This window comes from Colletes latitarsis, chromosome 2 (assembly GCF_051014445.1).
Source record: "Colletes latitarsis isolate SP2378_abdomen chromosome 2, iyColLati1, whole genome shotgun sequence".
In the NCBI taxonomy this organism is placed as follows: Eukaryota; Metazoa; Arthropoda; class Insecta; order Hymenoptera; family Colletidae; genus Colletes; species Colletes latitarsis.
The window spans coordinates 29,341,298-29,368,068 of record NC_135135.1 but is presented as its reverse complement, the minus strand read 5'-3'; the positions used below and the strand labels follow the sequence as shown (position 1 = coordinate 29,368,068).

At 29.0% G+C, this 26,771-nt stretch overlaps 6 protein-coding genes across 8 annotated transcripts; 3 read left to right on the top strand and 3 right to left on the bottom strand.

The window, feature by feature from the left end:
- Window positions 1–237: 237 nt before the first annotated feature.
- Window positions 238–4,508, bottom strand: Upf3 (UPF3 regulator of nonsense mediated mRNA decay). The gene is made up of 6 exons (XM_076776679.1): window positions 4,008–4,508; window positions 3,156–3,570; window positions 2,908–3,059; window positions 1,094–1,766; window positions 706–1,001; window positions 238–614 (listed from the first exon to the last, which is right to left on the bottom strand). The coding sequence occupies exons 1-6, from the start codon at window positions 4,128–4,130 to the stop codon at window positions 399–401; spliced, it is 1,875 nt and encodes a 624-aa protein (XP_076632794.1). The 5' UTR covers window positions 4,131–4,508; the 3' UTR covers window positions 238–398.
- Window positions 4,509–4,744: 236 nt separating this feature from the next.
- LOC143347501 (NFU1 iron-sulfur cluster scaffold homolog, mitochondrial) lies at window positions 4,745–6,610 on the top strand. The gene is made up of 4 exons (XM_076776701.1): window positions 4,745–5,122; window positions 5,213–5,640; window positions 5,833–5,936; window positions 6,313–6,610. The coding sequence occupies exons 1-4, from the start codon at window positions 5,043–5,045 to the stop codon at window positions 6,532–6,534; spliced, it is 834 nt and encodes a 277-aa protein (XP_076632816.1). The 5' UTR covers window positions 4,745–5,042; the 3' UTR covers window positions 6,535–6,610.
- On the bottom strand, window positions 6,598–8,557 carry Rack1 (Receptor of activated protein kinase C 1). The gene is made up of 5 exons (XM_076776689.1): window positions 8,333–8,557; window positions 7,830–8,038; window positions 7,342–7,548; window positions 7,057–7,167; window positions 6,598–6,971 (listed from the first exon to the last, which is right to left on the bottom strand). Exons 1-5 carry the CDS (start codon window positions 8,439–8,441, stop codon window positions 6,654–6,656), a joined length of 954 nt encoding a protein of 317 aa, XP_076632804.1. The 5' UTR covers window positions 8,442–8,557; the 3' UTR covers window positions 6,598–6,653.
- A 680-nt stretch (window positions 8,558–9,237) lies between these two features.
- On the bottom strand, window positions 9,238–17,556 carry Trf2 (TATA box binding protein-related factor 2). The gene is made up of 5 exons (XM_076783261.1): window positions 17,248–17,556; window positions 15,997–16,290; window positions 14,915–15,165; window positions 14,707–14,801; window positions 9,238–14,568 (listed from the first exon to the last, which is right to left on the bottom strand). The coding sequence occupies exons 2-5, from the start codon at window positions 16,279–16,281 to the stop codon at window positions 14,333–14,335; spliced, it is 867 nt and encodes a 288-aa protein (XP_076639376.1). The 5' UTR covers window positions 16,282–16,290; window positions 17,248–17,556; the 3' UTR covers window positions 9,238–14,332.
- An 845-nt stretch (window positions 17,557–18,401) lies between these two features.
- On the top strand, window positions 18,402–20,980 carry LOC143351516 (uncharacterized). Of its 3 annotated transcripts, none has more exons than XM_076783083.1 (6): window positions 18,402–18,877; window positions 18,957–19,057; window positions 19,146–19,342; window positions 19,471–19,682; window positions 19,773–19,942; window positions 20,014–20,980. In XM_076783083.1, exons 1-6 carry the CDS (start codon window positions 18,865–18,867, stop codon window positions 20,185–20,187), a joined length of 867 nt encoding a protein of 288 aa, XP_076639198.1. In that variant the 5' UTR covers window positions 18,402–18,864; the 3' UTR covers window positions 20,188–20,980. The 3 variants fall into 3 exon arrangements, with proteins under 3 accessions (XP_076639198.1, XP_076639199.1, XP_076639197.1); XM_076783082.1 differs by having other exon boundaries at window positions 18,405–18,605; window positions 18,670–18,877; window positions 19,471–19,942; window positions 20,014–20,978; XM_076783084.1 differs by lacking the exon at window positions 18,957–19,057 and having other exon boundaries at window positions 19,471–19,942.
- A 698-nt stretch (window positions 20,981–21,678) lies between these two features.
- Mts (protein phosphatase 2 catalytic subunit mts) lies at window positions 21,679–25,227 on the top strand. Its single transcript, XM_076783255.1, has 7 exons — window positions 21,679–21,966; window positions 23,638–23,847; window positions 23,984–24,247; window positions 24,328–24,500; window positions 24,638–24,745; window positions 24,835–24,936; window positions 25,091–25,227. The coding sequence occupies exons 1-6, from the start codon at window positions 21,865–21,867 to the stop codon at window positions 24,905–24,907; spliced, it is 930 nt and encodes a 309-aa protein (XP_076639370.1). The 5' UTR covers window positions 21,679–21,864; the 3' UTR covers window positions 24,908–24,936; window positions 25,091–25,227.
- Window positions 25,228–26,771: the final 1,544 nt, after the last annotated feature.

The window sequence follows — 26,771 nt, the reverse complement described above, 5'->3', positions numbered from 1 at the left end:
ATTCTGTAGAGTTGGGACGAAGGCTCGCTGGGCTGGGCACCTAATTGGCGAGAAACTTTATGGTGGGAAAATCGGTTGATCGTTAGTGGGACTTTTGTGACTTTCGGCGGAGAAAAAGTTCGTCATCCCTGAACTAACAGATTTCCTCACCATGAAGAATGTAAGCGACAAGAATGACAGACAAGAGTTCGCTACTTCGCGGCTCGCGATTTTTCTTTTCAATATTAACTTTCAGTATTAAGTAGGACACTGTATTTTATTATGCGTTTGTGTACAATAGATACACTGTATGATACTGTATATCGTGAGAAAGACTAGTGTAAAAATCTTGTATGTTAACAGAGGCTTGACATATGTATCACTAATTATTCGATCGCATTTGTAGAAATTAGTATCTGCTATACTAAATCACGACTAACGCTACGTTTAAACGTCATAGAACGTACTTCTGTTCCAGGCTTTCCTGATTTACAAAGGTTAGATGATGTATTGGGATTTGGAGTTGGACTTTGCGAAAGGGATGCTCGCTCGTCATTACTAGATTTTTCTCGCTCTAATCTCTGTTTACTGAATTTTCCCATTCCAGGACGATAAATCTCCATGGTAGGTCGATCCTGTTAAGGTTTAATAAGATATAGAACTTTAACAGTTTCGTAAATCGAGGAATAGACTATTATTAATATTTCAATAAAAATAAATGGGTACCTTATTTCTAATTCGACGTTCTAATCGCGGATCTTTCTTGTCTTTTTCTTTATCTTCATTTTCAGCCTTTTGTAGATTGTTTTGATCTCCTCCATCTAAAGACTTGTGTCGTCTTAAACAACTTCCATCTCCTGTACCTCCATCACCACCACTTTCGAGTGAACTACGCCTTTTAGTGACTTTCGAATCTTTCTTCTCCTCAGAATCATTGCCTTGATTATTTTCCCTGTTGATATGTTCATTAGATTTCGACTTTTCAGTACCTTTATTACTTACATTGGATGACATTAAAATTTCTGTAAATAATTTAACATTAATATATTCTGTTTATGAAATTGTGTCAGTAAACAATTTTTTTCATTAACATTATTAAGTACAAAGTTCTCACCTAAATGTTTCTGTCTTTTTGTTTGTTCCAAATCTTGTATAGATTCTTCTACTAACATTATTTTCTCGTTGGTTTCTTCTTTCTCCTTACTTGTACTAATTTCTGTAGTATCATTACTTCTTATAGATTCCTCTCTTTCTTTAATAGTTTCATACAAATCAATTTGTGATTCCTTTCTCTGAGAATCCTCTACTTCATTTTTTGATTTTGTACTACTTTCAGTGTCAATATTGAACTCCACATTTTGTTTCTTTGTTTCTGCAAGTCTTTTCTTCTCTTGCCTCATTTTTTCATAACTTTTACCTCGTTTTTCCTCAATCTTTCGTTCTCTATAATCTTTAATATCGTCTTTGAAATCACATTTTCTATCATCTTTTACATCATTTCTTCTATCATCTTTTATACTGTCCCTTTCATCACGTCTTCCATATACTTTTTTGTCATCGTGACGTCTCTGATGTTTTATTTCTCTATCTTTATTTCTGTCTTCAAGTCTTTCTCTGTATCCTTTTGTTATCGGTTTGGAATCTCGATCTCGGGGTATTTTTTCACGCAATTTATCATCCTTTTTAATACGATTTTTTATATCTTTTGGTGAAAGTTTATCTTTTTCCTCTTTATTTTCTTTATTATCTTTACACATTTCTTTATCAAGTTCTGGATTTTTTAATACCTATAACAAAACAAAATTTTTATTGTAAATGATAAATTATTACTGGTAATAAATTTTAATAGAACTTATTACAGTAAACTGTATAATAAATTACAATAAAGCAACACAGAATTTTCACTTTTTTCTAAAAACAATTTCTCTTACAAAATTTCATGTATACAAACTAGGCAATAATACTTATATCTTAATAAATGCATACAAATTTGACACACAATATCAAACAGAAAAAATATATAGTGTTCAACTAAATCGCATAAATCGCATAAATAATAAATTCTTTTTCTCCCATAATGTCTTAACATTCGATAAATAGTCAACATAAATTTCCCTGCTAATCATTTGCAGTTCCTATTTCATGAATTTTTACGACATGCCGGCAGTCCTTTCTCATAAATGGTTTTAAAAGGATAAAGTTTTTGATAATCAAATACAGCGCTGCAACTTCTTGATTTTGATACTTCCGTTGATATTTCCATTTTCCAACTTTTGTGTAAAGTACTGAATTGAGATTTTGATAAGGCAGAGAAATAATTTTTATTGTTAATGTACTGAGGCATGTACTTAGTATTATTATAAATATAATTGGTTTTAATATTATTCCAATGATCATAATTATTTTTTCTGTGATTAGTATCTTTTTCATTGCAGTTTCTTTCATAAAAGTAAAATAATTTTGGATGTTTATTACTACAATGCCAATGCTCGTTAATACGAGGCATACTTCTAACACAGTTTATGTACACTGCTGCATTTTCATTTCTATAAGACTGCATGTTTAATGTATTTTTTTTCATTGATGTTGTGTTTAAAGTTCCAATACTGGAGACTTCTCCTTTACATTTGTGAGGTATATTTGGATTTTCTTTAGGATGATCAAGAAATACATCTGCTGGCTTGATAGTTGAGGAAGTAGAAAGGAAGGAATACTTCTGGTTATCTTCAATGTTACATGTAGACTGTAGCATGAAAAGATTAGTATCATCAAATACAGTAGAGAATAATACTTAAAATTTAAGTATAAAAGTTTCATTATATACTTCGATTTATATCGCTTTTTATTCTTCGCCGTATTTGTTATATTTTGAAGCTATGTTAGAGTGCATTTGTATTAATCAAATACAAATAAAAGATATAGTATCACCTTAGATATAATAGGATCTTCTTTTGTCCTTCTCCTTTCCAAATCCCTTCGTCTTCTCTCCTCGCGTTTCTCGTCTCTAAGACGCTGTTTCTCTTGTTTACGTTGTTTTAAATATTCCAGAAGTGGTGTAGTTGTGACTTTTTTTGGTGTATCTGTATCAATAACGTACAATATATAAATGTATACATATCAAATAAAAAATTCTAATACAAAACATATCACATTTTAATAATTAAAAAATAACTTACTATCAGGTGGTTGATAGGAATACTCTGTTTTTGGCTGTGCTACATTGGACTCTGCTTCTTGATTTTTAAGACTTTCTAAGAAACTTACATAGTAAGGGTCTGATTCTATAGTGCCACATTTTAAATCCTTTTTCTTCCCTACTCTTTTTTTTGGTAACCTTTGGAAAGGTGCAAACTCTACTACTGCTGGATATTCTGTGCCTTTAGAGTCAACGAATACATAATTATCAAATTTTTCCCTGAACATAAAGATGTCCTGTTGCTCCACAAAATTAATATAAGCACGAGAAAAGGCAAATTGTCCCATTGACATGTCAGCCTTCACAAAATAAAGATAGTCATTTTCTGGTAAAGGAGAAACTTGCTCTAAAAACTGATCTTGAGTCATAGTTGGAGGGAGTCTCCGTATTACTACCTATAAACATATTTTATTTTTCTTGGTATTAATTAATATTATAATATACAATAATTATATTTTATAACTATTACAAAAGCTTTCTTATTTTATTATTTTAATATAATTTGAATACGTTTTATTTTTTATTCAAAAAACAAAACAAATTATTGTGTATGACCCAAGGTCAATACTTTTTCCAGCTTTGATAGTAATATTACTTTTTACTATCATGCATCTATTTGTATATAATATCATGCATGTATTTTACTTAAGATGCATCGCATGAATAGTATTTTTTTATAAAATTTATGTTATAAATATTTTACGAAAATAGAACTTGCGTCTTCATTTTTTCAAGTGTATGGAATCTATATACATTGCATGTAGCCAAAAAATACTTTACGGGAATAGTAAATGGATCATAATACTTTCAGCGTCACTTTAATCGATAATACCTTTGTCATAGGCCGGCATTTTTCTTTTTTACTATCTTTAGCTTTTCCGACATCTGGAGAGCTAGTTTGTGCCTCATTTTGTGCGGCTGTCTCAGATAATTGTGTTTCCTCGGTCATTGTCATCTACATGTATTTAATCTCTTGACAATTAAGACTTATTTCGTGCCGATTCGATTCACTCTGATCGAAAATAATAATTGGGGCATACAATTTTCTTCGTGTCATCAAAATAAACGTTTCCGTTTACAAAGTTTTCGCGGCCATTTTGATTCACTCAATTATAAAAAATACTATCGAATGAAGAGTGTAGCAACACTCTAGGGTATTTAATTCAGCTGGGATATTTTTCCAAAAATTGGTAATACGGTTGCAGTGCATCGCAGTTACGTCGTCATGTGAATGTAGTTTTAAGATCACGTTGTAACATTTAAATAAGAACGAAATTCAAAATTAATATTTAAACAAGTAACTAGAAATGTATATTACCCAGTGTTACCAGGTGCACTGGGAAACTTCTCATTCCACTTTCACACACTATGCTATATCACGCATAACTCGTAGATTCGTAGAGTTTGGAGAGTCGACAAAGACAGACTGACACTCGTCCTCTTTCTCAATTCTCCGAAGCTGTCCGAAGTAAGCGCGAATGTACTTCGGATTGTCTCAAGGGAGTCGAGAAATAAGACAACTGTAAGATTTTCCTTCACACACTCAAAACATAATGAAAAAAAAATTATAAAAAATTTCGTTTATGGAAATACACTCTTAAGACACCCTGTCATATTTTAACTATTAATCTTAAAAAATAGTCCAATATTTTCGGCAATATCTTGTATATTGATTCGAATTTTTTTTAAATGTTATTTCCGTTGTGAAGTGTGACAAAAATAACAAAACAATGCAAATGATAGATATAAGTCAAACGTTGGAAAACTAAAGTAAACAGATAAATGTCAAACGCAATTATAAAACGCAACATAACCACAAAGGCAAAATAATCATTTTTGATAGTAAAACATAACTAATGAAGGTACAATGGATAAAATTTTAATAAATTCATTGATACTAAGTCGACGTCTAGTACCTAAATCATTAACAACATGCCGATATCCAAAGTAAGCTAACAAAATTCAACATTTATTTATAAGTATAAATAAAAACATAGTCGCAATACCATTAATATTTGTAATATTGACATGTTACAGAATCCTGTTAAATTCTACCTTACATACGTATACATGCAGTAATACTTGTATGCTAAAATCATGCTTGCTTTCTCCTACAAAACAATTTGGCGTTATTGATATGCAGAAACGTAAAATGTTCATTCAAACTCAAGATACACCAAATCCTAATAGTTTAAAGTTTCTGCCTGGAGTTAATGTGCTCGAACAAGGTCAAACAAAAGATTTTCCTAATGCCACAGAAGCATATTGTTCACCACTTGCAAAAATGTTGTTCCGAGTTGAAGGAGTAAAATCTGTATTCTTTGGGTTTGATTTTATTACAATTACAAAAGTGGATGAGGACGTTGAATGGAAATTATTAAAACCAGAAATATTTGCAGTTATTATGGATTTTTTTGCAAGTGGTTTGCCTGTTTTAAACGAAAGTCAACCTGCAGCAGACACTCGTAAAGTTTTTTCACATTTATGTATTTTATAGAATTTAATATAATACAAATTCATATATTTATTAATGAATACATAGTGTATGTTGTTAATTGAAAGCTTTTAATATATCGTATTTTGTATTATGATAGTTTTATAGGTATTTTGAAAGAATGAACAATACCGTAACATGTTTAACAATCTTTTATTTGCAGAAATCAGCGAGGACGATGACGAAATAGTGCAAATGATAAAGGAACTGTTAGATACTCGTATACGGCCAACAGTTCAAGAAGATGGAGGTGATATTGTATTTGTGGTATGTACTTAGTACAATTTTTCTTTTTTAAATAATGATTATACTACAAATAATTGGTGGGTTGGGTTAGGAGTATGCAAATAGTCAACTCAAATTCAGGCCATCAACAAATCGGCGAGTTTAAATGCAGTTTAAACAATCCCGAAGCAGATTTAGCCACCAGACATGTATTGTCTAACAAATCAACGTATTTCTCATGATGTGTTACGTCGCCGATTTCTTGGCCCGAATCCAAATAATCTCGAACTATCGACATACCATTAGTAATTCTACATACATATGTTATCATAAAGTTTCGCTTTTTTCACGAGTCGAAAAATTTATGTTTAAATAAAGGTTTAGACTAGAATATTCGTTACATTGCATCCAATTACAGGGTTTTGAAGAGGGCATAGTAAAGTTAAAAATGCAAGGTTCTTGCACAAGCTGTCCAAGTTCTGTGGTTACTTTAAGGAATGGAGTTCAAAATATGATGCAGTTTTATATTCCAGAGGTTCTCGGAGTGATTCAAGTAGAAGATGAAACTGATCATATAGCAAAAAAAGAATTTGAAAAATTTGAAGAAAAAATTGAGAAGCCCGAACACGACAAGAAATAATAGATCTTTTAATCATAGTTTAGTAATTGTATAAAAGTTTTATGTAAATAAATAAATTAAATGTTAAAATTTAAAAGCTTTTTTCTTTTTTTTTATTGTTTTACTTGCACATAGAGTACTTAACGGCTAGATACTGAAACTTGCCATACACGAATAGTGTCATCAGAATATCCAGCAAATAGTGTTTGTCCATCAGTAGACCATGCTAAAGACAAACAATGAGGTGGTTCTGCTTTACTCGTCGCAGATACAACTTCGGGTTTCAATTCCTCGACCATCTCTTTCGTTTCAAGGTCCCATATCTTGATCCATGGTCCAAACGCAGCACAGAGCCAATAACGATTAGGACTAAAGCACAAAGCTGTTATTATGTCATTATGGTCTAGAGTGTGAAGATGTTTCCCATCGTTCAAATCCCATAGCATAGCCTTACAATCCTACAAGTTTCAAAAAAGTAAATATATTATTAAATGTTTGATAAGTCGTTCTTTTAAACAACAAAATTTTAATGTCAATACATACCTTGCCACCAGAAGCACAAAGTGAACCATCAGGAGACACGGTAACCGTATTAAGGTATCCTGTGTGACCACTATGGTTGATCTTTAGTTTGCAATTTGTCAAGTTCCAGACCTAAAAACAGTTTTCATAGTAAGACTAAAAGCAACTAATAATTACAGCAAACTGTTCACGATTTGTTGAATCAGTCCCATATCCGCATACACTCATGGATATCATGTTGAAGAAAAGTATGCATCATAATATATAATTGAGAAAAATAATATATTACATAAAATAATAACATACCTTGACTAATTTGTCCCAACCTGCAGAAACGATAATAGGATTCGAATGATTGGGAGAGAAACGCACACAGCTGACCCAGTCTGTATGTCCATCATCTTGTATGGTATACTTGCACTCTGCCAAAGTATTCCACAACTTGATCGTCTTATCTCGGGAGCCAGATACAATTTGACGATTATCCACAGAAAAAGCAACACTTAAAACATCCTGTTAACACATAGTTTTTTGATTCATTTAATTAATTTGCTCTCATACAAGTGCACATACCAGATGGAATAAATACTTACAATACCATAGATTTAATTGCCCACCTCTTCTATTTATTAAAGACAAAAAAAAATATATAAAAAAAAGCTTCAGTATATTCCCCATCGCTCACATAGTTTTATCTTCTGCCCGTGGCATTTAGATAAAAAAAAATTAAAAAAAAAAGCTTCCATTCATCTCGTGAAGAATGACGACCGTAGATCAGAAGAAAAATGTCACACCTTGGTATGGTCTTCAAATCTTCGTGTGGTACGACCTGCAGCCAAGTCCCAAAGGCGCAAAGTTTTGTCCCACGAACCGGATAAAGCATAGTTTCCATCAGAGGATAAAACTACGTCGCTAATATAATGAGCGTGACCGTGTAACCGTTTTTGAGGAATACCGTAATAGGCTTCATCGCGCGTTAACTTCCATACTATTAGTGTTTTATCTGTAAACCAAATCTTTATATTTTGTATACCATACGTACGAACATGCTGTATACACACAGAAAAAATAATCAAATTATGTTTGATATTTCAATGAATAATAAACGAGCACAGATCGAAGAGAATTATTAATAAACTAATATACTCGTACCAATATATTACAAAATGTTATTTTATGTATTAATTATAATACAACTTGTTGTAAAAATAAATATGAAATAAATTTTAATGTTTGATACAGACAATCAAAAATGAATTTATTACAAGAAGATGATACAGTATGTTTGTAAACTTACCACGTGAAGAAGACAATATCATATCCGGATATTTTGGATTTGTTGCAATTTGTGTGACCCATCCATTATGTCCACGAAGCGTGCCTCTTAATTGAAGAGTTTCAGTCATTTTGTAAACGTTTTATAGTATTTTATGTCGTGGATTGAAACGGATCCCGACGAACAATCCTCATTCAACAAAGCGTTCAACGAAAAGAGCGATTGAGTCTCGATAGTTGTCAGGTTTGGCGTGTTTCCGGTCATGCGCACTGGAAAACAACGATCTGCGTAGTTAAAATTAATGGTTAGCGGGCCCTTACGTTCCTAGATATTACGAATAGTACATAAAATTTATATTTGAATAATACATATCCGACTGTTATTATTATTTTTAATAACATAGACTAACACACGTGTAGTTGATTTTTTCCTGCATGTTGATTATATAAAATAATTAATAATTTCTCATGTTACAGATATTATCCATACATGATAACTATTCGTAAGATAAAAAGAAGTATTTATTTTTTTATGTATTATTATAACTTATGTTGTAGAAGTATAATGCTTGCAAATTGAAAGAAAAAAGTAATAGCACAGCCTAATATAGATTGTAAAATAGTGAATTCAATTCAAATTCAAAAACAAAATGAAAAATTCTTTTTATGCTTTTAAATTTTTATTATATTTTTAACAGAGTATTAAAAAGAAAGTCTAAACAAATATAATTTTGAATGTTGGAAATTTTAAATATAGAACATGTTATAATAATGGAATTTTTTATAAAATACTATAAATGCGATTTTATAGTATTTTTCAATTGTTAATTAATCTTTTGTTATATTTAAAATGTTTTATATTTTGTTACATGAAATATAACCATGTATGAAATAAAGAAAATTGTTTAAAAATTTTATTTTCTCTGATTTACATACAAATTTCCATTTACAGTTCATTTAACAGTCTTATGAATACATATTTACCTAATGAAAAGTTACATATAAATTATTATGAATGCCTTGGGCTCATACCTTACAAACTATTTACTTTTTTTTTTTTTACATATTTTTCAGTTCATCTTAATAACATCATGCATTAGTATTTTAATTTCTTGGACACATTGCAGCAGTTTGAAAGTGACCAAATTGCTTTTCCATCTTCATTTATATTTCTTAAAAATAGCAATTCAATAATATATTATAGTGTAAGATTTTTCTTCAATATAGGGAGCGTGAACATCTCTTGAATGTAAAATTTATAATGTTCCATTAAAGGTACCTAAATACACATTGCTTTTAGAAGAGCCACACTATTAATGCAATTTTTACTATATATTAAGTATATCTTAATATTACTGTACTTTACAATAATACAGTGTATATATTGTTATTATTACTAATAATCTATCAAAAGAGTAATGATAAATGAATTACTTATAAATAAAGCAATTTAATATGTTTTGAAAAGTATACAAACAAAAAAATTCAATAACTATAAGTGAACTTCAGTTTGCCAAGAAATTGTCTTTTACAGAATACACATGTGTGTGATTAGTGTATTCTTTAAAAATAATTACAAATATAATCCAATAATTCGGACAAACTATGAACCAAATAAATGAGTACATTATCCTCCACAGACACGATTATGTTGAAACAAATTAAAAAACTAGAGCAACAAGGTTTGTTATAAATATTGATTTAAACAATACATTATTATTATTTAATTGATATAATACCACATTAGTATACTTTTCTATAGTTCCTTTTCTTTACTACAAACTGATGCAGCTACATGATAATATGTATTATTATATTAATAAGAAACAATTTAACATTGAAAACGCCTTTAGGTGGACAACGTCAATGTCAAGAAATTAATACTTTCATTAGCAATTCATCTTTTCTTTGTTAAGTAAATCATAACATATAATTTATCTTTAATTTCAATAAATCGTTTCTGCCTATATACCTCAGCATTACATTCTAACGTTTGTATCGCGTAACGAGTTTTTACGTCGTGTTGCAGATTATTTCTTTTTGTACAGATGTATGAATATGCCTAATTACTTAGTATATAAAAATGTGGCTACCAATTAAGCGTTATACCAGGAAATCATACTTTATTCTTAATGCATCGTTCGTTTATAGATATTGCGACTACAGAATATATAGAAGGATTGACAGAGAATGTTCACCTCTACCAAAGCTTCAATTGAATTTATTTTTATAGTTGCAGACCAATCTAATTTTAATCCTGAACAAGTCTAAATTACATATTTTCATTAATAACTTTACAAGCACTGTACTAAATAGTGTCGTAAAATTTAATCAATCTTGAGCAATGTATTCTTGTTATCTATACTATTTTAAATTGTAACATGCTTTTATGAACTGTCTTTGGTGTACGCAAGTTTTCAGACTAGAAAGTAGTAATGTCGAAAGGCCTGGAATGTGAAATTCTATTTAGATACATGAAATTTAATGAATTTGATAAAAGTGTACATTATTTTGTTAACAATCCCGAAACATGTTTCTTTCTTTACTGTAGTAATAATAGTATTTTTGTTATAGTAATTCATTCAAAGTAGATAGCACGCGCGCAACAAAAAATAATTGATTCTACTAATTGAAATCAATTGCAAGCATGTTTAAAGAAACATTAAGAGTACACATAAAGATCAATAGAAACAGAAACATTTCTAGTATTATTATTTAATGTTTATGTTGCACCCATTACTTCAGGTGTAAGAACTAATATTTAATCAAAAAGACAATGGATGCGTTATAGATTAGTGTTAAAAAAAATCCATCTTATAAACATGATATTAGATTAATAAACTATAATGGTAATATTTTATTGTCATGAATTCGAATCAAAACTAATAAATTCATCTCAATCAAACTATTGAAAAAAAAAAAATATATTACATAGATGTGATCGACAGTCATACAAACATAATAAACAGTGGCTTATTTGGAACTTAATCTAAATTCTGTATAATCCTACTAAAATCACTGCAGTTCCACGTTGACACTAAGTTGGATTTGAATACAAATTTTTCAATAGTTCACTCCTAGACTTGAAATATGTTATATTTGAATAAAGTATGCTTTAAACAAATTAAAATGTTAATAATGTGCAGTATTACAATAAAAAGAAACCATAGTATATATTTGGTACAACAATTTCCTTTTTTGTATTAATAATTGCATCGATGGTAAGTAGTAAAACTGGCAGTCATGAGTAAAGGAAAACGTGTAAAAAAATATATATAGAAATAATCTGTGTTTATTTGAAATATACTAAATAGATTTCATTCGAAGATTTCTATCTGTAAATGATATGATTCCTACTCGTGGTTACATTAGCCTTTATTCCATATAAAAGTTAAATGTTTCTGTACTTCATGCATACAATCGTACATCGATGGTACTTAACAAAATAACTCATTGCATTGAAAGTTCTTATCACAATGTTCAAATATTCGTGACATAGTAACGTAATAAAGAAAAATATCTTGCAGTATTTGAAATTAATAATGTGTATTATGATTAGAAATAATTTTCTGATTCTAATATACAATTTCTCGAACAGAACACTCCAGAAACCTTTGTATTTTCTAATAAAAATTATTTAATTCAATTCTTGTGATTTATCCAACAAAAATTGTTATCTATAAAATGTCATCATCAATTTTAAAAGTATATATCTAAGAGTACCTGTAGAATTGAAATAGATATAAAAATAAAATAAACGACATCAAAATTTGTAACAGAAGAGAATCAACCATAGTTTTAAATACAAATTTTTGTATGTTTTATTCATGTGATCTTATGGAAAAGTTAAAACCAATAATATTTCAACTTAAATTTTAATATTTAATATAATAATTCTGACATTATACCAATTTCTAAAATATCATAATTTTAATTTCTATGATTATACATATTTCATGTATACGATGACTGAATAATACAAAATTATATGTAATAATTAACTACTACAGCACTTTGTTACTTCATGTCACGTTCTTAATTAAGCTCAAGTCTTTTTAATTTCTGCATTGAATACACAAAGGGCAGTGACTATAGCTTTTTTGTAAAAAAAATCTTGTTTAACATACAAACAATAAATCATAAGAAATTATTACAAAAATTCAATTAAGCTTAGTGTACGAAAAGTATTTTGTATGGCACGAGGTACAGATTAATCTTTAGTGTATGATATCGAAAAGTATTGCCAATATTCCTTTGCACGCACATACTTGTGACACGTAAGGAATCATAAATAGTGTATACGAATAATAACAATTATAAAGTACGCATTTTACTTAATAATCATTAAGAAGTATATAACTAATTGCGTACCAGTGCATTCGGTGAACTCGTTTTATTTACATGTATGTCTTACGTAAATCCATACTAATGTACTTAAATAATTAAAAAACAGTCGAAAAATGTTTCTTTCTTTACTTTATGCCGCTTGTATAAAATTTTGTTTCATATATACTCGCAATTTTTATTATCGAACAGAACTTAAAAATAGCCATGTGTCAGTCAAGCTTCTCGTGTTTAAGACATATTAGATTTTAATCACTAAATATTTTGGTAATTCAGTAACAGCAGAAAACATATATTATAATATTCATTGTTCCTCAAACTATGATATATAACAGTGACGAAGATGACACGATTCAAATGCACTTATCGTCATGAGGATACTGCAAGTGACAAATAAATAATTAAGATCGTACATGTAGATGAGTAATATAAGAAATGGTAAGTAGTATGTTATTGTAATATTGTATTCGCTATGTTTAGGTTGCAACTCCCAGAAAATGATACGAAATGCATCGTGTAATTACAATTTAGAATTTGTTTGGAAAAGTTCCTATTTTAAGAACAAAAATATTTGATAACACAAACAGACATGTATCGTTAAACAAGCGAAACATTATATTTTTAATTTCTTATATCGTTTCTTGAAACATAAGATTTTTTCTTGCTCCAAAGTTATTTAAAATTAATTTTTTTAACTGATTCAATCGAAGATAGGCTAGCTGTTATTAAGCATACTAGTTTCTTAATGTATTCTATGAAGTTGCAAATACTTTTGGAATTAACATGTCGAATCATGTATGACTTTTCTGTATTTATATTGAAACCTAAAGAAAAATCATTGTATAATATTTTCACGTCATCGTTGTAATAAAAAAGCTAATTATTATAATGAACAAAATTTTCAGCTTCTTAGATGTCACTTTGATCACTTTGCCTCAAATTTTGAACATCCATCTTTGGCACAATATGTTAATTAAGCAAAAATAGATTACATCTACAAGTAGAAACAAATAGAACAAAGGACAGTAAACTATACACGCTTTTGATCACCGCCACAATACTGGAATACATAATCGACTGATTATATATAACCAAAAACTTAAAAAGCATGTATCATTTCATACCTAAATGTAAAGGAGTATACTTACAAGTAAGCTCTTCTTAGAACTTTTTCTAATCATTTAAATACACTCAATCTTTATGTAAAAAAAAATAATTGAGAAAAAACAAGAAATTTTAAATGAACATTGAAAAATTGTGTACTGAAACAAAACAATTATGCGTGTAAAATTGTTTTTATGTTTAATATTTATATGTACATAGATGCATGCATGCATAGGCGTGTGTGTGTGTGTGTGTGTATGTAGGGGGAGGCGTGTGTCTATGAATGTATGAATGTATCTATGTACATACGTATACTATTAATGAAAGTAAATATGACAATATTATTTGATGATGGAATTCAGTTTGATTCGGTATTAATGTAACCATAATTAAAACACACATGCGTGCATATTTGTCTCTGGCGCTCACATATTGTCTTTTCACTAAGAGAAAACGAATACTTCACTTCACTCTTTACGATAACACTTTTGTACACAGAGCAGTGCATATCTATTTTTCAAAGAACAAGATATAACAGTTTCACAATTAACAAAAGAGTAGCAAAGTAAACAGATCAGTCCCAACTGGCATCACTCTCACCCCCTTCACCTTCGTCTTCTTCATCCGAGAACATGGCTTCATATACATAATCTGGGTCATTTAGGAACTCTTCGTGATTTCTCTTACTTATCTTACTACGCTTTTTTGTTGTTAAGGCAAGTTCATCTTCTGCTGTTCTTTCTTTACGAAACTCGTAGACTAGTGGATAAATGTATTCGATTGCTGCTTGGACAGCAGCAACATTAGGAGCTGAAACATTTATTAAAATTTATTTGATAAAATAGAATAATCATCAATCAGAAATAATCAGAAAATTAATGTATACCAAGGAAAATATTATACATCCTTTCATAGTTATGAAAATTTAAATCAAGTACTAATACAAACCAGTTACAGTAACGCTGCCTGTAGAAAATATCTTCAATGTGGCTTTTGGTTCTTTTAACTTGTATGTAACACCAGGATGCAATTCTGGTTCATAACTAAGCATAATAAATATTATTAATAATTTTTCTCAAATATAAGCAAACTATATACTTTACATATATACACATATAGATGCATATGTTTGTGTGTTGTAACTAAACATACTTACTCTGCATCTTCCTTGTGATACAAAGAAAACGATGTTATCTTGATTGCAAATGGCATGCAACATGTACCTAGTACATTAACCACTCTATAATTGTTAAATCGCACTTTGAATCCCAGTTTCTGAAGCGAACGAGCAAATCGGCGAGCTGCAATCTTCGCTTGAACTTCACTGGTTGCACCAGTACATGTTACTTTACCAGAAGACCATATAGAAGCAGTAGTATAAGGTCTCCTCAATTTCATTGTTATCATCTACAACATGTGTATATATACGAAAAACATTCATAACTACCATTTAATGTTATTTACAAAAACCAAATTACTTTACTCAATTTAGAAATAAAATAATATTTTATATAAAAGAAAAAAAATAAAAAAAAAAAAAAAAATTGAATTGAAACTGTTATTAATCTTAAAATAGACTATTTCTTAATATTTTCAGTTTGATATCTGTTTTGGAATGAAAATAAAGATAAATATTACTTTAAAAGTGGAAACAGAATAAAATATAACTATATTTATTAAAAAAAATCATTATAATTTCTTATAAATAAGTATAAAGATAAAAAATTGGACATGATAAGTATTTAAATTATTTATATTAAATAACTTTGTCCTTTTTCTTCTAATCAACACACTTATCATCTTTTCTTCATTACTATATAAATATTATACTAACAGTAAAAATATTGGCCACTCAAGGTTACTTCCCCAAGCTTTTTATACCATGTTAAATTGCTCCCCTATTTAAAGAACACATAGTAGATTTGTCACTTTTTGTCTTTCAAACACAATTACAAAATAATGCCAACAAATAAGCAATGAAAAGAGAAAAGAAGGTAAACGATATGATAAAAATTAAACAACCAATATTTGAGTATATTTCCTACTTGTGACTTAAGTATCTTATGAAGTTGGGTATCATAATTTTGAATTTTTTATACAAAAAGTTTGAAATTCCAATTAAAAATACATCAAAAGTAAATTGGTAAAATATATAGATATATTTAAGATTGATACATAGCTAAATGCATTACATAAATATAATTTATTACAAGAAAACAAGATTGCTTTGGAACATACCCCATTCTCCCTCCTATATTCCACATTAGATCCATTAAGCGCAATTTCTCGTAAATTTAGGTGACACCTAACGCTGAAGCTGCAAACTACGTTATTAATGACAATATCCAGCTCGCGAGGTTCCTGTTCAGGAGGATCCACATAAGGTTGGATTTGCCCATCATACAGTCTTTCATCTTTTTCTTCTTTACATATATCCGTACTGTTTAAATTATTTACATCTTCTACATGATTTATTGTGTTTGTTAAAGGTTTCATGCCATTCTTTTGAATAGCAGTTGCCATAATATATACCTGAAAATAATCATCTTTACATAATAATACATGGAAAAGTTAAATTTGCATATTAAACTATTAAATCTATATGGTACTAAGTATATGTTAGATTCTCTTTAAATTTATAAATTGAAAATAATTCTTGAATAAAAAAATTGTATACTTTACATATAATTTCAGCTTTGCCATTATTTATATAGTTTAAATAACACAAGTTTAGTTTATACATATATTTCCTTTACTTTGGCCTAAATTTAATTTTTAATTTAACTCGAGCATTATATTGATTTTAATAGAAATACTTTATTAATTTTATAAGTCTATTCATCTTCATATAAGAAATATATTGTAAATAATATTTTCATTTATTTTTTATTTTATACTTACATCTAGTATTTTTTATAGATGTATGCAAAAGTAAAAAATTCAAAAATTTGTACAGAAATTAATGACTGACCCAAAGTAATATTCCCAATGAAATCATCCCCAACCAAATCAAACTTTACATTCTGCCGTATAACAATTAAAAATACATTTTAAATTATAATAGTATTTTATACAAAACTACACATCGTGAAAACGTTATTAATATCATCCGAACATAAATTTTGTATATTGAATACAATAACTACGGATTAGAGAATATTATTTATTTATACAAATAAAAAATTTTGCAGGTAAATTACAGCATAATTTCCTTTAAAATTTGCAAGACACTACATTGCAAAAATGCATAAACATTTGTAAGATATCGTGATTTAGAAAAACACATGTATATAGAACGAAGATTCTAGGAAGCACTTTTCGAACACGTTAAAATAAGTTCGAAATGTTCTCTCTAATCAGAGTCTAGATGACAGCAGTAAAACACGAAAAGCACGGTCACTATATTGTACAGCGTTAAATGCCAAGGATATTAAATGAGAAGAATAAAATTTTGATCGATAAGAATAAAAGAAGGGAAACTGTACTTACGTGTGACTATGATGTGTGCTTCGGTTACTTTTTAATTAATGATAACTTCTTTGTTGACAAGTATCAGGAGAACGCAAAGTTAGCTCAATAACCAGTGCCATTGTTTTCAGCCATCTTCACTAGACTGGCTACTAATCCAAGTCACGGACGCGACAATGATACATAAACGGTAATGCTCATTGATGAAACATGTATGTACGCAAAATTGTTGAATTTCTTTTTTCTTTTCAATTTTTATTTTTATCATATTTTGTACACATTTTCTCCTATTAAGATTATGAATTTACTTATCTTTTTCCGATTCTTTCTTTCTTCATAAATACAGCAACAAATATTGCTAATAATTTTAAATATCATTTCTCAACATTTTCCCCTAGATTACATGTTATATTATTTAGAAATTTTTATATTTATTTTCCTAGCTTTTTCATTAAATGTATCCTAAGATTTTGGTACGAGTAATGTTAAAAATAATTTTCACCGAAATTACTGGACTTTATGCCAGTAACATAGTTAACTCTAGTAAGTTCTAGTCGTGCTCTGAACGAGAAACAGTAAAAACGTGAGAGTCTGATTTTACACTTGATAGAAAGATGAGTAGTATTTGTACGTCTCCGTCTATCCAATATAAAATCGGACTCTCACAACTTTTTCTGCCTCTCGTTCAATATGGCTCGTAATAGAATTAGCTATGATATTACCTATACAATATTCTTAACGTTTAATGAAATTACTTTACTACGTTATCGAATACATTTATACCGTACAAATGGATGTACCTCAAAGAAGATTAATTCTTGTCCTCTAGGTAAAAAAACTCATTAGCTGGAGCATAAACTAAGCCGTCTATCCGAAAGTGAAGATTAATACCACAGTTAATGATTTTCTCTTAGAGATTAAGAATTAATGTTCCCCGTGTACATAAATATTATAACTCTGTAATCCGGACAGTAGAAACACACTAAGTTAGTTACTGTGAGTTCGTTTACGTGGTTCAAATTTACGAATTGCGATATATTTAGTGCTTTTGTGTGTATAAATGACCGAGTTCCTGACTCTTTATATTTTTACCGAATCCAAAGTTCCTAGATGGCAAAAATTAATATTCCTGACGTACATCGATGTTATAACATTGGTGTAAATGTTGATCGTGTAAACGTAGCCATAAACTTGTGTGTTTTCTACAGAAACGACAGAATACAAACGTAAAGGGAATAAAATTTTTGTTGAATTACGAACATGATAATGTTATTATTTCATTGCCACACTACCCTAAAGTTTCTAGATGTAAAAATTTCAGAACTACCTTACGTGGACTACCCTTTATTGTAAAACGTGTGAGATCGAGAATAAACGATGTAAAGTTTTAAGAACTATACATTTTAGTTAACATTTACGGAATATAATAATTTATATGTGCAGGACATTGTAAAACTTGCTGCAGTATAACGCGGTGCAAAGTTTATGAAATTGGAAACTGTTCAAACTACGAGTGCAGTGGCTTCCACAATTTACATTACATTTCAAAAAGTTACGAAAATAAAAATTTTCTCTGCAGTGATTAGTCGAAACAATTAATTAAATTTTCAAAATTATTGTTAATCGTATTGAATAATAATGGCAAATAATGGTAGAGTAATTATTTATTGTAATAATTAATAAAAAAAACCGATACGTAGTTATATTCGAGACTGTTTTTGTTGTTTTAGAAAATAGTAAACATGAAAGTTTGGCTGAAATTAAAGACAAAAATGAGAATGACGAAAACGAAGAACCAGAAAAAATTCTTATCATAGATCCTGATAACGAAGTTTGTCTTCGTCATTAATTCTTTTAATTCTAATTGTTTTTCGTTTGTCAAGCATGTTTATGTATAATTATATTTATTTATATTTTAGGAATTAGATTTCAATCATTCGAGATTAACGAAACTAGAAAATTTAGAACCATTGAGGAAAATACGTAAATTGTGTTTTACATGGAACTTGATCAAGAAAATTGAAAATCTCAATACTCTCACAACTTTGGTTGAATTAGAATTAAGGGATAATCAGATTGTTACTATAGAAAATTTAAATACCCTTATAAATTTGGAGTATGTAGTTTAAATAATATAAAAGACTTTTCCTTTCTTTTTATAACAATTATTAGTTTATTAACTAATTGTCATTGTATTCTTTTTTTATACTACTGAACAATAATATAGAATTATTGCATTTTTAGAGTTTTAGATGTATCTTTTAATCGTATTAAAAAGATAGAGGGATTAGAGAATTTATTGAATCTACAGAAGTTATTCCTGTCATCGAATAAAATTCAGTGTATCGAAAATGTGTCACACCTGAAAAAGCTTACAACTCTTGAGTTAGGTGACAACAAAATACGAGAAATTACAAATCTTGATGGTCTTGAAAATTTGACAAGTCTGTTTCTTGGTAAAAATAAAATTGCAAAGATTGAAAATTTAGGATGTTTACAAAACCTTCAGTTATTAAGTTTACAAAGTAATCGCATTATAAAAATAGAAAATCTAGAAGAATTACAAAAACTGGATCAGTTGTATCTATCTGAAAATGGGATAATGTGTATTGAAGGACTATTAAATTGCCCAAGGATAACAACATTGGATTTGGCAAATAACAAAATAAAAAAGGTGCAAAATATAGACCATCTTGAAAATTTAGAGGAATTTTGGGTAAGAATGATGTCTTATTCTTCTGTCAAAATTTTTATCCTATTTTTATTTCAATAAAATATATTTTGCAGATAAATAACAATGAAATTGAAGATTGGGCAACCATAGAGAATTTAACAACCAATAAGAAATTACAGACTGTTTACTTAGAGCATAATCCTATTGCAACGGATCTAAATTATAGAACAAAGATGAAATTGTTGCTTCCATGGCTTATCCAATTAGATGCAACGCTTTGCAGATGAACAATGAAATACTACAAACTAGATTACTGTGTAACGATAATTATGTAAACTGTATCTATTTACTTCATTATTTATCTCTTAGTATTGTTTTAAAAGATTATTTTTCAGTAACAAAGTAAACATTAGAAAATATATTTCAGCCTTACTAATAAAAGGTTTGAAATAATTAGGTTTTTTTAACAAAAAATTCATTCCTTCTGTTTGCATTTTACATTTTTTAATAGTCTTATTAAAATTATTAAATAAAAAAAAGTATCCATTACAAATTAAAACAAAAATTAAATTTAAAAAAGTATAATTCAGTGTTTTTACATTGAACAATAGAACAGGAATAATAAAACACTGCAAAGACATTAAAATTAAACTACTTCTGATTTAAATATTTTGGTTTTTATATGCCAAGGATGGGCAACTCATCTGCACGTGAGCTGATAGCCAAGCTGGTTATGGGCTACAGATTGTGCCATGTTACACTGAGCAGGCCCATCGATGACCCAAATGGTCATATGGGTAATAAAATCCCCAGTTGCCCATGGTTGCTATACACGATACGCGTTATGAAATATTTCATAATCTTTTAAATTTTAGCAACACTGTAAAATTAAGTATTATTGTATAAGTAAACTATGAATATCATGACTTCATACAATGCTATATTCTGATTAAATAATTTAAAATCTTTGAATGTAATTTCGTTTCATTGATGTATACACAAAATATATTGAAATAATATAAATACATATTCGTTAAGTACTTTATATTCCAAAGTTATATTATTCGACTACTACAATAATATTGTTAAATCAATTTCAATGTTATTTTTGATTGTAGGATTTATATAATTAATATAAGTATTGTATATATATTATAATAAATATCAAAATGAAAGATGATATTTGTTTGAAACATACAAATAAGTATCAATTTAAAATGAAAGAAAGTAATCATCTAGAATCCATTCTCATATATATATATAGTTTTAGAAGCAACATATACCATTAACTATTTAGTTTTTGAAAGGTATGCTTTACCCAGCTCGGTATACGATATACTATTTCCAATTGAATCATAATATTCAGAATCGCAAAAGCATTGATCATCTTTTGACAGTATGAAAAAGTTTCAATTTTCAACATTCGCGCGCGAGTGTCATGGCTATGAAGTTTGAAATTTAATACGTATAATAACTAGCGCGTTAAATCCACGTCTGAATTTTAAGGCCTCTGATATTCTCCATTTAACATTTTTCTTATTTTTTCTTATATTTCATTTCGCATTTATTTACACAATACTTGAAAATTCTCATGTTTTTGAAAAAAATATGGTCATCGTTATTAAAACGATGCAATCAGAATCGTACAGTGGAAAGTGGATACACATTGACGACACACGGGCAACAATAAAGTCAGGTCGTCATTGGGCAATGTGCAATAAATGCAAGTGATGATTGGTCAGTATGGTAATCCGAGCATAGGTAGAGAAGTACGCATGAATTGAGTATGACGTCACCGTTAGTACTCGCGATCGGCCATTTTGTGAGTGTGTGCTTGATCGAGATATTTGTATTAAGCTTTTCCAGTAAGACCGAATGATTTAGTTTACGAGACAGGCTCGCTTTAATTTTATTACACGTGCTAAGAGCGCGGGATATTCCTGGACTTTGCGTAGATTCGTACGATGGAGGAAAAAGCGTCGTTGAAAGAACTCGACCAGTGGATAGAACAATTAAATGACTGCCAACAACTAACAGAAAGCCAAGTGAAAACTCTCTGTGAGAAGGTACGCGGCGATCCGCCTTTAATTATTTTCTTGTTAATTCCTGTGTGACTACTTACTTAATTTAAACATTTTAAACACATTTCGCGATTACTTCTGATTTGTTGTTTCACAATCATTTAGTGGTACTTGACGATAACGCTGGATATCCCTTGACGTGTCATTATAAATTACATTGTGATAAATTTAAATTTACTAACCATCTTTTAATCATTCATTTTATCCATTTAATGATTTTACCGAACTCCAGGTTGTAATGAAAATTCGCGTTTCGATCATGTTCGGACGCTCGAATAATAGTATTCACTGATATTGGAAGTTCCACTGCAACTTGTTCGGTGCTTGTAAAATCAACTGGTTCGTCGAATTAACCGACAATTCTATTTTTCTTATTTTTCGGATAGGATTTATTTCGGCGTATAAATTATACGTTGATCTTTTTTTCGTTTCAATGTTTTTACGTAAAGACTTTGAACCAAAAATTGTTTCGATATTGTCCATTTTTCGGATAAATGATACTGAAACTTTCAATTTCTGTTACAAAATGTACAAAACCGACGTTTAAACTGCTATTTTTCTGCTTTTCATCTACCCGATATAACATTTATGTAACTTCTTAAAATGTATTAGTATACATAATATAGTTGTATGGTACAAGTATATGATTATAAATACAATATACATAAACTTTATAAACACTGGTGACATTAATCATAAATAACAGGAACCTTTGATTTAGAACAGAATTCACCTTTGAACAGTTTTGTCAGTTTACAGTTTTTATATATAATACAGACTAACATTTTGTTCAAAGTTATAATAAATTTGTTCGCAGAGATACAGATTACGTAAAAGAAATAGATTGTAAACCTGTATTTTGAATACCTTTGTGTCTGTAAGAGTTATCTAGATATATTAAAAAATCATTGGTACAGCGCTGATATTTTATATTTCAATACAAGTTTCTGCTTCTATGTGTTTTTTAAATTTTATATCAAAATCATTGCTTAAATTGTTTCTTTTTGAATATATAAAATTACTGTAATATCTTATAATTAAAATTCAATAGAAAAGGATTTGTTTGTAAAATGAAAAGGAACCAATTACAATTGATACCAATATAAATATTAAAATTATCTACACATTTGTAAATACTTATTGATCCGAACGATCTATTTAAAATTTAGATATCAAACACAGCATTGATAATTATAAGTTTTATCAATATAATCCTGTATTATGCAAATACTATTAATTAACTTAATTATTTTTGTTAACATTACCAATAGCAACAAATTGATTTATATTTAATTAGAAGTTTGCATTATACGTGTGCATAATCTATTTTATTGGAAATTTTTTGTAAAAGTATGTAATAAATCGTTGAAATCATGATCATTGATATATTGTGGAATATACTATCTGTAAAAAATTATCAAATACTTTTTAGTATTTTTTAAGGTATTTCTGTGAATAGCATAATACTCAATATTGAAATATGATTGTATATTAAATAAATTCTATTTCTTTGTTTAAATAATATCTATTGGTAAATCTGTCACAGGGTTTTTTTACATTGTTTTACATATTTTCATAAATATTCTTATTGAGTTAAGTTAAAGACATGTTATATTTACAACATCAAATATTGTGAGATTCAATGTATTTTTGTAGGCAAAAGAAATCTTAACTAAAGAGTCTAACGTACAAGAAGTAAAATGTCCAGTAACAGTATGTGGAGATGTACATGGACAGTTTCATGATTTGATGGAATTGTTCAGAATAGGTGGCAAATCTCCAGATACAAATTATCTTTTTATGGGTGACTATGTAGATCGTGGTTATTATTCGGTTGAAACTGTTACTTTGCTCGTTGCGCTTAAGGTAAGATTATTACATACAAACGAGTATATCATATAAAAATATAGTAATGTAAACAAAGATAATTGGTCAAATTATGGATATGGATATTTATTATTATCTTCTAATATTGGTTGACAAAATAACTTCGTCTATATAGGTCAGATATAGAGAAAGAATAACAATTTTACGAGGTAATCATGAATCGAGACAAATCACACAGGTATATGGATTTTACGATGAATGTTTACGTAAATACGGCAATGCCAATGTGTGGAAATTTTTTACGGACCTTTTTGATTATTTACCATTGACTGCACTTGTGGATGGTCAAATATTTTGTTTACATGGTGGTTTATCTCCATCGATTGATACATTAGATCATATACGTGGCTTAGATCGTCTTCAGGAAGTACCACATGAGGTTGGTGCTTATGCCTGCACTCTTAAGTTTAAAATGTAAAGCTAACAAATATAAAATAACGTGTGGCTACATTTTTTAAGGGTCCAATGTGTGACCTTTTATGGTCAGACCCGGATGATAGAGGAGGGTGGGGTATTTCTCCTCGTGGGGCTGGATATACTTTTGGACAAGATATTTCTGAAACTTTTAATCATTCTAATGGCCTGACATTAGTATCACGAGCACATCAATTAGTTATGGAGGGCTACAATTGGTATATTTATTAAAATTGTCTATTTATAAATTTCCTTTGTATCAGTATTTAATTATTATCTATTATTATATTGTGTAATAATATTCATACGTAGTTGTATATAATTTTATCTGAGAAGCGCGTAATTATTGTTACAGGTGTCATGATCGTAACGTTGTAACTATTTTCTCAGCGCCGAATTATTGCTATCGTTGTGGAAATCAAGCTGCTATCATGGAATTAGACGATGCTTTAAAATATTCATTGTATGTTTTAAATAAATTTATGAAACATAACACATTCGAAATAATTGAATGTTATAATCTTAATTCGTTTTCTATTCTTTATTTTTCAGCCTTCAATTTGATCCAGCTCCGAGGCGTGGAGAGCCACATGTTACTAGGCGGACACCAGACTATTTCTTGTAAAGAGTCAAACCCCAGATTTAACTATTAAGGTAGGGGTATGGAAATGATTCAGGCTTTATAACAATGCCCCTGAATATAATTTATGGATAGAACATCAATAAAAGTGTGAGGTTCCAGCTATCCTTACACAAAATATTATTGTCTCAAGTATTATATCATCATTCACTTTGTGGTGTTTCGCAGAGAGACGAAACACACATCCGCGTATTTGACGTGTGTCCAACACCATACATCTAGACACAACATTAATTGTATACATAAAAAGAAGAAACAAATAATAATGTACACACGTACCGATTAAAATTCACGTATAACACTGAGTTCTACAACTTTCATTCTACTGCTTGTATTTTTATTATCAAAAGAAAAAGAAATGAACATAATACATGGATTGAACGCAATAAGTAGAGCAAATAAAAGTATGCGCATGGTATTGTTTTGAAACCTTGAACAAATATTAATTGTTTAAATATTAATGTTGTTAATGTTGTCTAAGGTTTCAACGAGTATACCAAAAATGATCATAGTTTATATTTAAGAGAGTGTCACATATAATTATTAATACGAATGGAGCATGAAATGTTCTGTTTCAAGGAAATATAAAGAGGGTTGATGCAACAGTAAATTTGACACCTACAAGTTGGTCAATTGTGTTTATTTTATATTTATTTTACTTTAAAATTTTTTTATTTTCAACCAACTCGAAAAGATGTAGTTTCTAAATCTTTTATACAAATTTAAGCACACAATCATTTTGTGAATTTTAAAGAAAGAGCAAAACTTTTGCATTGATCCTATCAAAACTTTCTAAGCGATACACCCGCGCACGCGCGCATGCCACACACACAACACCCTCACACACACACACTCTTTATACTGAATGAGAATTCATGCATTCACGATCATTAAATTGAAAATTGATTGCTCATAATCCTACCGATGACCTTTTTACTAATTAATAGGTATAAAATGATGCTTTTGATAAATAAACATGTGTAATGCAAGTCAAAGAAACTTAATGTGTTGTGTCAAATCATTCATATTCATTAGTACACAAACATATTGTATACATGAACATCGGATGAATTCACAGAATACATATGTTCATAGAAATAAGCAAATAATTTGAGCATATGCATAATGAAAACAAACGATACAGTAGAATTAATAAGGTGAAAAAATGAAATGTATAGATGCACACTATAGCAATTTACTAAGACTGTAAATCTAAAAGAAAATAGCACAGAACCATATTGTGGATACAGCAACCTCTTCTGCGTCATGCAGGGCCGAGCATTTTTTGTTTTTATTTTGTATCACATATTAAGTACATTCAATGGATTATAAAAACTAAAAATAAAATTTCCTACATAGAATGAAAAGAAGATTGTAGTACTACAATATAGAAGCAGATGAGTTAATTAGAAATAAGCCTTACATGAAAATCAGTAATAGATCGTAGAACTTGTATAGCTAATTTTGTATTCACTCTATTTATTCTCTCTTCTTAAAGTATTTCATACGATGAATAAATTTCAATATCGCAGACAAATTTATTGTTAAATTTGCTACAAAACTTTATAAACTAATTATTTTTGATTTATCAAATTTTCATCTGTTTTTCTTGTTCTAATCCAGTTTCAGCAATCAACATCAAATTTTTTATGTACCTACATGCAGGTTATTATGAAATTATCATATTCTTGAATTAAAGTAAACCAAATAAAACATGCTTTTATAAGGAGCTGATTGATCACCAATGCACATGCATAAACGTAATTCAGAACTTATATATTAATATGTCTCAACATATTTATGTTGTGTATATAAATTTCTGGAAATACGATCGATTTATACCTGTATA